The sequence below is a fragment of the Scardinius erythrophthalmus genome, assembly GCF_964197995.2.
Source record: "Scardinius erythrophthalmus genome assembly, chromosome: 22".
NCBI classification, from domain to species: Eukaryota; Metazoa; Chordata; class Actinopteri; order Cypriniformes; family Leuciscidae; genus Scardinius; species Scardinius erythrophthalmus.
Window position 1 is genome coordinate 18021064 of NC_138242.1, and position 12269 is coordinate 18033332.

The 12269-nt window shown below is 40.3% G+C and overlaps 1 protein-coding gene across 2 annotated transcripts in view; it reads right to left on the reverse strand.

Moving 5' to 3' along the window:
- rttn (rotatin) overlaps window positions 1-12269 on the reverse strand; it is a 58688-nt gene that overhangs the window by 6734 nt on the left and 39685 nt on the right. Inside the window, exons 38-44 of one of the 2 annotated variants that reach the window (XM_081353199.1) lie at window positions 10616-10766; window positions 10377-10514; window positions 9568-9776; window positions 7632-7737; window positions 7005-7102; window positions 6002-6079; window positions 3911-4037 (exon numbers count right to left, since the gene is read on the reverse strand). In XM_081353199.1, the coding sequence (XP_081209325.1) occupies window positions 3911-4037; window positions 6002-6079; window positions 7005-7102; window positions 7632-7737; window positions 9568-9776; window positions 10377-10514; window positions 10616-10766 (907 nt within the window). Of the gene's footprint in view, window positions 1-3910; window positions 4038-6001; window positions 6083-7004; window positions 7103-7631; window positions 7738-9567; window positions 9777-10376; window positions 10515-10615; window positions 10767-12269 lie in introns of both variants that reach the window. The other variant, XM_081353198.1, reaches the window with a different exon arrangement.

Genomic DNA, 12269 nt, shown 5'->3' on the forward strand with positions numbered 1-12269 from the left:
TTATAAACAAAGCATTTATTCAATCAAGCTTCAAAAACAGCTCGTTTTGATATTGCTTGATCTGTGAAGCACATTTGCATATGATTGCCACCATCATCGCAGCATAGGCCCCGCCCACTGGTATTTAATCGCTTAATGGCTTACATTTGCCTACATTGGATGTGAGCATCGTATTACGTCACGTCAAAAGCAAATAGTACCCACTATATCACTGACATGGTCTACACTGATACAGTAAACAAATGCGCGTCTGACATGCTCTATGCACTCAGTTGCGTTCTAGATGCTGGGACAAGTCTGTGGCAAAACTCATGCGTTTTCCACATAGCATTCAGATCAGAAAGAAGATCGAAAGCACCTGTTAGGGGCACGAAACATCTTTTAGCATTCGGTAAGTGCCTTCTACCAACACAATCCAATCAGAAGTTAATTAATACATCGTTCGACCAGACATAACCATTTTATATATATATAAAATATTAGGGTTGGGAGAAAATATCGATTCACCTGGGTATTGCGATTTCTTTTTTTTTATTATTATTTTAAAATCGATTTTTTTCTAATTTGCATATGCCAGCCCATGTTCAAGGCCAGGCGGAACTGCGCAGCCGAATCATCGTCCGAATCAAGTTCAGACAGATAATCTCTCTCAAAGTCGTTCAATACTGTTTATGCATCAGTAAATCAAGCCAGTGACTAAACGATCAACTTAACTCGTTTCTCTAAGTAGGATGAAAATAATCTTTGTAACGGTTTAGATGTTATGGGAAGAAGGAGGCGGGAACCGGCGGACATTCAAACATATTTAATCAAAATAAAACAAATACAAAATGAAAGTAAAAGCCAGCAGCCCCTCACGGACGACTGCTGGCAACACCAAACAGAAAACAAAACACAACATCAAATAAAATCAGGCCTGTCCTCTCTCGCTCTTCACTGTCGTCGCTCCTCCTTCATGCTTCCGCTCCTCCGTGAGAGATGCGAGACCGGTGCGTCGCGCAGGTGTCGCTCATTTGCAATCACGCCACCGGCCTCGTGCCGTCCTCCCACGGCCCTCGACCTCGTCCTGCTCGCCACATACCCCCATCGCCCCTCGCAGGCCGGGGGGTACCACCGAGGCTGCGCCTACTCCCCCCCCCCCCCTCCCGTGGGGGGACCGATCACGGCGGCTGCGGTACCTGGGGGTATGGACAGACGAGGCGAGAGAAAAGGAGACGGAAGCATGAGGAGCGACAGAGACGAGAGAGGGGAGAGAGGAGAAACAAACAAAAAAAAAAATTCTTGATCCGGTTCCCGGACACACTGCCGCTCGGTCCTCAACCAGCTGAGAGTCACTCGCGGTGCCATGCGATGGCACTGGACATCCGTTGGGGGACGGCTCGACGCTCCTCCGCCTCCTGGCGGACGGCGATGGCTCCTCCGATCGAGGGCAGCTGGCAGCGAGCCTCCCGTCCCCTGCTCCGCCCCCATCATGGCCGACGGCAACAGGCTCCGGCCCACGGCGAACGGGAGCGACTCCTCCGCTCCCTCGCGGATGGCAGCCATCCCTCCTCGACCCAGGAGGACGGCAGCGAGCTCTCCGTCCCACCAGATCTTCTTTCGATCCAGCACCATCGCCTCGGGCAGCAATCGGCGGCAGACGCTCCCTCGTGCTGCCCGACCTCCTCAGCACCGCGATACCTCCCAGCAGCGAGGGCTCCCCGACAGCGTGTCCCTCCTTCCTCCCGGGTTTCGGCACCAATGTAACGGTTTAGATGTTATGGGAAGAAGGAGGCGGGAACCGGCGGACATTCAAACATATTTAATCAAAATAAAACAAATACAAAATGAAAGTAAAAGCCAGCAGCCCCTCACGGACGACTGCTGGCAACACCAAACAGAAAACAAAACACAACATCAAATAAAATCAGGCCTGTCCTCTCTCGCTCTTCACTGTCGTCGCTCCTCCTTCATGCTTCCGCTCCTCCGTGAGAGATGCGAGACCGGTGCGTCGCGCAGGTGTCGCTCATTTGCAATCACGCCACCGGCCTCGTGCCGTCCTCCCACGGCCCTCGACCTCGTCCTGCTCGCCACAATCTTACTTAAACTGTTATTAATATACAGATAGCGATCAAAGAACAATCCCTTTCCAGTCGCCCAAGCTGTCAATCACACAGCGCGAGTTTATCTGGACACTTGCCAAAACTCATTATGAAATCAATGACGCTGTTACGCTGCACAACGACGCTCTTACTGTACGTACATCATGTTTGCATTTGTGAAATCATTAGTCAGAGTGCAGAAACTGCGTTGCAATGATAAGATCTTCATTCACGTGATCAACAGGCTTACACTGAAGTCTCAAAGCAGCCAATCACAGCAGTGGGTGTTTACACTGAAGTCTCACACAGACACGCCCCTTCAAACAGAGCGTTCAAATCAGAGGCTAAAATCAGGCTAGGAAAAATGCCTTTTATTTCTAAATTATAACACATTTTGATCTAAAAAACATACTAATATTATAAGGGCACCCCAGGAAACATTCTAAAATAATAAAATAATCCATGCAATGGCACCTTTAATACAAATTAAATTGCTTTATTTTTGTCCTTGCTTAAAGACGAGGTTGACCGAAGTTGGCCACTTTCATTCCAACTGAGGATGAAATGTGTTGTTATCTTTGAGTGTTAAGTGACGTAACATCCCTTTCAAGTGGACGTGTGGAGGAGACGTGAAGAGACTGAATGCATTGAAAAGCCCTCGCGTTACTCATATGCTGAGAGAGAGATGAGACAACAGAGCTGCAAGATTCATCTTTAAAAGACTGTGATTTCGATTCAAACACCCACGCAATCTTCTTCCATTTCGTCTGTCTATTAAGCCTTTGACAAAATCATATTGCAACATTCAAATCTGTGTTGGTGCTGCCGTTGACCCAGAGAGAGTAGTCATGGAACAGCAGTCTTTTCAACCTCATAGTATCATTATTTATGTGATAGTTCAAATCATCATAGAAGTACTGAGATAAAAGTTTAAAGTTCAAATATAAACACTGATGTCTACGATAGCGATTAAAGAGTAAATCAGCTTTTGATTTGGCGCTTAAAATAACGCATTGATTGATGACATTGTTTCGCCACAATGGCGAGAAGTGACTGTTAAAAAATGTATTTGTTATTGAATCATTTATTCAAGAGAATGTAGAATGTAGTAGGCTGTGTATGATGATTCTGAAATAAGTCAGAAAGATGTGATGAATTGCTTTTGTAAATATGATTCATCTTATACATCATGTACAGTCTGTATAAGTGAATGATTTAACTGTTCCCCATGGTCTAGTGTTAATAATCGCAATATCGAATTGCAATACTTGTAGAATTGCAATTCTTAAAAAAAATAAAAATAATTCGCAACACATATCGTATCCGCACCCAAGTATCGTGATAGCATCAAATCGGGCGATAGGTGTATTGTCCCAGCCCTAATAAATATAGGTTATATGTGTTTGCGAACGTGATATCAGGAAGCAATGTAATACGCACATGGCGACAGGAAGGTGGCGGCAATGCGCAAATCGAGTTACTCCTCCCACTTCTGCTAGTTTTACTGAGACATCTTATCCCGTGCGAATTGGCCATTAATATTACAGACGTTCTGAGGTAAAATTACATTACTCAATCAACCCTTGTAAAGTTAATCCCGTGTGAATAGGGCTTATGACACAATCCTTTCTGTAACTGTCGGAATCATATCAGCCTTACATTTGGCACACAATGGCTCCCACTGTACCGGCACATGACTCATGAGAGGGTTACAGTGAGCACAAAGCTTATACATTATCTCAGCACCCTGTCTCTTGACTTTCTAATCCTCTTTCTCTGTCATTCCTCTTTTCTCACTCTTGTTCCTCTCCACCTCTCAGAAAACTGACCAGCTGTGCAGTTAGCAGTGTAGACACAGAGCAGTTCCAGGGCTGAAGTCATGGTGAGGTCGTCCAGCAGTAACCAGGGCCACAGGGCCAACAGCACCGCTGCCAGACGTAGCTCTGTAGCCACAGCCTGTGAGGAGAAAATTATTCATTCATTAATCAACACACTGACATCTGTTGTAATCAGTCAATATTGGATATTTAATCGTTCATGCTAATTTATACTGAAAGCTAACACTCACTAAAGTTTAATCTTTAAAAATCACTAAAAAGACTGTTAAATGTAATCTAGTAAATCCCTAAATTAATTTTATTCGTAAATGAATTCATATGCTATTACACACAAAAAGTCATGTTTTGGATTTAAATGGGCAAATGCTTAAAGGTGCTGTATGTAACTTTTTCACTCTACTAAAGCATAAAAATACAACAATATGTTTGCAGATATTTAGGAAACATGCTGAGTTCACATACTCGTTTCTCTGAAAAACACTTCTACAACCAGTTATTTTATTTTTACATGTACGTTCCGTGTTGGAATGTCTGTTGGGTGAACCACTGCCAGTTCACCCAACAGTATTTCGACACCCTGGGATGCTAGTTGGCAGGAAACACAGCGTATTGCAGCAAGCAAACAAACTGGGTCAGAGATTGCAGAGTCTACCCAACCTAAAAAGCCTCGGTTATCCATCTAAAAATCTCTATAAACGAAAGCATATTAAAACACGGATAAATCAACTCATCAACTTTCAGTGTGTAAAGGTGATGATACACAGGGCAACTTTTTGAGCAATGCTGCAGGGCAATCTTGCCGAGCAATTGTTGCTTGTGCACAATCCCATTGAAAATGGCCAATACATTTCTATCTGGATAATTTAGATCGGTTGTGGGCCCTGTGTCTCACCTGGTTGCCCGTTGATGGAAACACTGCCCAGCAACTTTTCTCAAAAAGTTGCCCTGTGTATCATCACCTAAAGTCTCTTCAGCTTTCATAGTCAATTGCGCTCGTTCCTGTTGCGTGTCCTTACATCTGGCAACCTACGTGAGCGTCGAGTCTGAGGAGGAGGGGACGGGGGAAACAACGATCTCCGATATTTTGAATTTAGACTGCAGTACCTATTTCAACCACTAGCTGTCATTCTTACAGACTGCACCTTTAAGAGTATGATTCAATCTTTATTGCAGTTATTATTGTTTATATAGCATGTTATATAATATGTTTGGCAACAGTTCTTCTAATCAAATTGATGGAGTGTGTAGCTTTTCATTTCCTAAACAACCATGTAAGACGTATCATGGCCATATTCTAGGATGACAATGTCATCAGGCTCAAATTGTGAAAGAATGACTGTGAGGGAGCATGAAGAATCATTTTCACACATGAATTTGCACCTCTGAGCCCAGACCTTAAATTCAGTGAAAGTCTTTGGGATGTGGTGAAAGAGACTTTACAGAGTGCTTGGCTCTTATTTGTCAATACAAGATCTTGACCCAAAATTGATGCACCTCTTGATGGAAATAATATCACAGCATTTATTACCATCAAGAGGTGCATCAATTTTGGGTCAAGATCTTGTATCGACAATGCAAAAGTCAAGCACTCTGGATGAAATGGAGTTACACACTCCATCAATTAGGGTTAGAAGAACTTTCCAAACTGTGCACTAACAGAGCAATCACACCAGGGTTTGTTTTAATCAAAACGAATATTAAGTGTGAACACACCCCTTGAGTAGAAAAAGTTAATTCCAAAAGTAGTAAAATTGTGTTTTTCGAAGGTTCATTGAAAGGCTGTAAATTAGGCTGCTAAATTGGTAAAACAGTTATCCAACAGTCTCCGGGAGATTGACTTTCCTTTGTACTTCACAGAAATGATCACGACTCATTACACGTACACAAGCATCTTGCTGGGTGTCATGCAGGTTTTCTTGTAAAGACTGCATCTCAGTCCTTACAGGAAAATCTGCATGCAAACCCACAGTGTTTCAAACCCAAAAGACCCCTTTTGAGAACGTCTGCGCCTCTGCGGATACTGTACGATGAATATAACTGCTTGAATAATAATCACGGGGAATATTATTTGATATTACGTACTTTGCATTCATTATGTTGATACAGGCAATTTCGCAGTATCCCTAGAATCATCTTAAGTTCTTTCATGCTGTTCTCCACCTGCTGACATTGAACAAAGACAGAGCGGTTAGAACAAGAGGTCATGCTGATAATGCAAATTTTGATACCATCTTATTTGTAAATGCATACATTTATTTTGCATTTTCCCTGTTAGTATTAATTATAACTGTAACACGTCATAAGTTAATAAATCTGAACCTAAATTGCAGTACATAAATTCAAAGAGCACACTGTTATTTACTGAAGTTTGGCATGTTCCTGGATCAGCATTTTTGTTATTTCTAGAAATACATTCATTTCAACCATCATAAATTTAGACTGCAGTGATTATTTAACAGTCTTGTCGTTCCAGGACCAACAAAGGATGTCGATCCAGGAACGTCCTACTTCAAATACACATAGATTAGTTCCCATATTTTCTAATTTAAATAATGGTAAGAGACATGATGGTAATTTTTGTCTGTATTTATACATTAAAAAACAAAATAAATTGCCATGGTGTTTTAACAACCCTAAGATCGTAAAAAAGAAAGTATTATTAAAAGGGATTAATTAAATAATATAAGAATGAAAGAATAATTTGGCATAATTACCATGATTATTTCTTAAAACAAAAATATATATAATATAAAATAAAACATGCAAAAGCCATGAGTTTTACATCAGATTTTTTAAAAAGACCATCTTGGACATATTTGTCACTGACCCATATATGAATCACCAATGATCTGCATTATATAAGCAATAATGATTGTTGATGTTATTAATTGAAAGTTATTATAAAGTGGAACCATGAGGAAATCAACTGGTTAAATCAACTGAACCAAAGGATTGCTTCAGTTTTTACATTTTTGTCACATCTGTGACAGCACTGGCTCCCCCTCTACCTCCCTCCTCCCTCTTAACAGGTTTTCAGTGTTTCTGATGTTGAATCTGTCTGTCATGTTGCTGGAACCCTATGTACCTTCCTCCTGTGAGTGCTCTTGCCCGTTTTCACAGACTCCAGGTGAAGCTCTGCGTAAATGTGTTTCATGCGTTCCACACAGCTGTCAATCACTCCAGCTGAAGAGGGAGAAGAGACATGTATCTGTCTATGTACTCATCCATCAGACAGTGACATCAGGCATTAAACACAAATATAATGTAACCTGGGACTAAAATGAATGTGTATGCAAGATTTCCTCCTAGTTGAGGTTATTGCACCTTTTTAACTGCTATGCATTAAGGGGGCCATTTTCTACACTATGTAGCACCTTTCCCACCTGAAGTTTACTTTTTATGTTAGGCAAGTAATACATAGTAATTTTATTATACATGATAATTTTCCACCCTCTTTGACTCCTAAACAATAACACAGGATGTTTATGCTACTGTACCTTTAAGGTTAATATTAATTCATATGTAAATGTAGCAAACATATGCAAATGTTATGACATCAAAACTATGATGATTTCTCTGTTAAACAAACAGTGTGGTTTAATTTCCATAAATGGTTTGAGTGGAATGGGGAGGGAGCTTTGCGTTGTGAACACTAGCGTATGCATATCCTCATTGTGTAATTATGTGTTGAAAACAATTAAATGATCTTTACCTTTACATGCGTAACTCTGAGCACTGGAGCTACAGGCTAACAGAGACATGAACGTTTTGGCCATCACCTTTTTGAAGGGATCCTGGAACAGAATCTTCTCATATTGCTGTAAATTAAACAATAAATAAATAAAAATAATGAATTTTGGATACTGAAAAAAAGAAAGAATCTGGAATAGAAAAAAATCATATTCATTATTTTAAAAATTAACAAAGATACCTTAATATAACTAAAAAAATAATTATGTTTATAAAATTAAAAAAAACTGTGCACGCGTTACAATTTCCGGTTTGGTTATAGTGTCATTACTACAAATGTGGGAAAAGGGATGAGATGAGAGTGTGCTTGGAGCATGCCTCCAGAGATTTGTCTTATTATAGGGAGTTTGCATTTGAGATTGTTTGTGGACTGTGCTTTACTGTAAGAAAAAAAGCATGGATTTCACATAAATGAATATCAGGTCCCACATCATGGATTACATAATCAGAGAGTAGCCTATTTCTTTTCGTTTTGAATTGTTTCGTTTAAAGACATTTCAAGCTATCTTCAGATGTATTTCTCATGTATGTGAGGCATACACCGAGTTTCGGTTAATTTATGATGAGATGCGCTCCAGTTCACGTGCAATGCAAGTGACCGCGCCAGCGCCTCCATGATTATATTGTCTGCTACATATTTGCTTCTCATTTATTAAATACAGGCAATTGGTTGATGAAAAATTTATTAAAATTAAGATACAATTTATACAAAATGAAATTCACTTTAAAGAAAGGCTTTCTACAAAACAAAACTTAATGAAGTGGTCAATATCCATTTGCGATCCATTCCATTCTGAATAAACAAACAATGCAGTTTACATGCTTCGTCTTTGTTGCATTATTCATTAAGATAATAGGCCTAATTAATAAATGCATGCACAATTATCCATGAAATTGATCAATTTTGCAGATATGTTTTAAATGCTTTTCAACTTATGTGTGCAAAATTCAGAATTAAATGAATGTGCAGCAATGTGTACAAATAGAGAGTCTGTAGGCCTACTATATGTGTTGTAGCCATTAAATAAGCGCATTTAGTTTCATATTTGTTAAAATATTATAATGTATAATTTTTGATATGATTATGAAAAGTGAACAGCACGAGTAAGATAGGATGCGCAATATATGAGACATGGAGTGGGTCAGACATGATTTTTACCACTTCATTAAGTTTTGTTTTATAAATAATAATGCTAAATTTTCCAGAGGAACTTTGTGTACGAGTTATGTCAGGAATCATCCATAATCTCAAATGAGCAGAGTCAGACTCTATAAATAGTTTTAAATAGTTACTAATCTAAAACAACTTTTACTATGCATACAAATGCAAATCTGAACAAATTATAAAGAATACATAAATGCTTGCCATCTCCGAGAGTAAGACAGAGAAATATCATCTCTGATTTCTGAGAGGCGCACTGAGACGGCAGCTTGATTTGTGTTCAATTAATTTCACACACTCATTATATTGTGTAGAGATGTATATAGCTATAATAAATATAAAATAATGATATAGCTATAATATCACACTATCCCCTGGCTCACCTGCTATCCAGCAAACATGAGGAGTGAATAATATTTTTTCTATTATTCGGCAGAATTCGTTATTCGTTTCCGTAACTTTTCCAAATTAGGTATTCGGCTTCGGGCACATCCCTAATACATACACACCATTTTCAATCAGATTTGAGAACATAAATAAATTTCCCCTTTAAAAACATGAAAAACCATAAATAGACATTACAATTGCACTTGTCACATATTTTATAGTCAGCCAATCATATTTGAGATGGCCCGTTTTGTTAAAGTGCTTGCCAATTTTGTGCGCGGACCTTGTCTATGAACAGCCAACGGAAGTTGTATCTGTGACCATTCACAACCTAAACTAAATCTGTTACCTCTAATAATAGTTCACACATGACCTCTCCAGGCTCAAAAGACAGGACAGCTGTTAGAGAAGAGCTTGGGCCCTTGCTGGTCAGATCCTCAGTGTAGCCACCTGATCTCCTCTTAGCCTCCTCTGTGAACAACACACACAGAAAGTGCAGGGTCGACGTGTAGAGAGAAGACTCTGCGCCCGATTGGTTCAAACACACTCGGATGGTATCTGTCACGAGAGAGGGCAAAGACTAAACATAAAGAATACTAATATTTAGTTTTCAGAGCTTTTCTCGAACTCAAACTTCGAGACAAGAAGATGCAAAATATACGAAACTTCACAACAAACAATCTTCACCACAAGGGAACATCTGACGTAAAGTCTCTCCAAACTCACAGGCTTTTAAAAAGGGCTTCCAAAGCCTGGATACCTGCAGGCAAGTCAGCGAGTCTACTGCCCACCCACCTGTTTTAGGATTTTCTACCACATCCATCAGATCTAAAGCAGGCTGATTGTTCTTCCTGTCTCTGTCCCAGTCTGTCATATGCAGCAGGGACACCCATCCACATATACAAGCATAATGAGCTGGCCTCCCACTGCATCTGTCTCCATCTCCTCATCTGTCTCCTTCATTCTCAACATCTATCCAGCACATCCTCTTCCATCTAAACTCCTCAATCTTTCTTTCCCTTCCGTCCCTATGCACTTTCATCAGGCTTGCCACCATTTTTTCTTTGTACTCTTCTGTTTCCTTCTGCTTTCCCTCTCCATTTGCCTGTCTCTACCCTTTGTAACACACTTTGGTGTGTGTATGTGTGTGTGTGTCACCTGAAAAGTACTGCCAGTGTTTCCCCAGTGCCACACCGACAGATGGGCCGACCGCAGCTTGGTTCCTGCGCAGCAGAGTAGCCAGGAGCATCAACACATCCGCCCAGGTGTTGAGCACTGCACCCTGGGCCTGCGCATCTAAGGACCAAAACAACCACACACTCATCTAAAAACACTTTTCTTTCATTTGAAGGTCTTGTTTGGAAGGTTTTGGATTTGCTGAGGACGTTTTGTGTTACCCAAGTCAGCGACAGGCAGCGTGAGGATGGAAATTAGGTTGTTCAGCAGGGGTTTGAAGAGCTCTCGGTGGAGCGGCGCATCCTCACTGTGCATCGCTGCTGACTGCAGGAGCTTACACAAACTTTGCACATAATACAAGCTACTCAGCACCTGAGGGAGAAACAAGGGGGTGAGGGGAGGGAAAGATAGAGTCAGTGGTAACGAGTGCCGAGTTACCTGTGAGAAAAAAAACACACATGCAGCACTTTGGTTTCACAACCCTAAACGAAAACAAATAGCCGACTAATTGGCACTGTGTTGAAGACAAAGTGGAACTGAACCAGAAACCATGATGCCCTTTTTTCTAGCATGTGTGTGTACTTAAATTAAAAAGGTTATGATGTATGGCGTGAAGGGTTAGTTCACCCAAAACATTTCTGTCATCACTCCCCCTTTGTTCCAACCCCATAAGACTTTGGTTAATCTTCAAAACACAAATTAAGATATTTTAACGAAACCTGACAGGTTTCTGCCCTTCCATTGAAACTCAAGGTAATCAAAATTTAGAGGAGCTGAAAAGGTAATAAAAGCTCTATGAATAGAACAGTTTAATCTAATTCTTGTGAAGAGATTCAATCACTTTATGAACAGATTTAACTTAGGCTTTTAAGTACATCTTAATTATTGACATGCATACATAGAGCACATTGAATATGGTAAACAGAAGCTCAAATGTTTGTGCTTGATGCGCGAGAACCAATGAAGTTTGTTCTAGCACATGAGACGCATGTGTTTGTGTGAATAAAAGCCTAAATTAAATCATCTTTATGACCTTTTTGGAAATTACAGAATGTTCCTTTTTTGATTAACTATCCCTTTAAGCACAAAGAATACATTGTTCAAATACCCTAGCTTACTGTAAAAACCAGTGCGTGTGATGTAAAAAAAATGTCATCAGAACCGCGTATCTCTGTAGGCTCACACATGTGCCATGATTAGATTGCCCCCTAGATCATTGTTTCCCAAACTTTTTTTCTGGGGACCCACATTTTAAAGTCGATAAATCCTTGTGACCCAATAAACATTAGGCCCATATAGTTCATATATCACGAAGAGAATTTATGCATTAACAAAATATGTATGACCATTTTTAAGGTCAGTTAAGCTTCCACTTAACTATTTAAAAGAGATACAGATATTTGACAAAGCACACATTTTTTTTTATTTACCTGTTGTTGACAATAAGTAAAATGCAGAGGTGAAATGAGAAAGGAAGAGTTGACAGGGCATCTCATTGTTTTCATATTCTCATCATTACAGTGTACACAATTTATATTTAATGAGACAAAGTCCCAAGGCGTCATATACTGACGCTTTTGACATTTCGTCCACATGCAACGCACATGGCACCCTTTAGCGTCAATATGAGACGCAGATAGATATGGGCCAGAAGGCGCCTCCTAGCGGTCTAACCCTACCCATAACCTGTGCGTCTCATATTGACGCTAAAGGGTGCCATGTGCGTTGCATGTGGACGAAATGTCAAAAGCGTCAGTATATGACGCCCTAGGATGAGAACGCGTTTATAGCACACTGAAAAATAGTGCTCGACTTGGCGACCCATACAAAATCTCCTGCGACCCACTTGTGGGTCAGGACCCCGCCTTTGGGAAT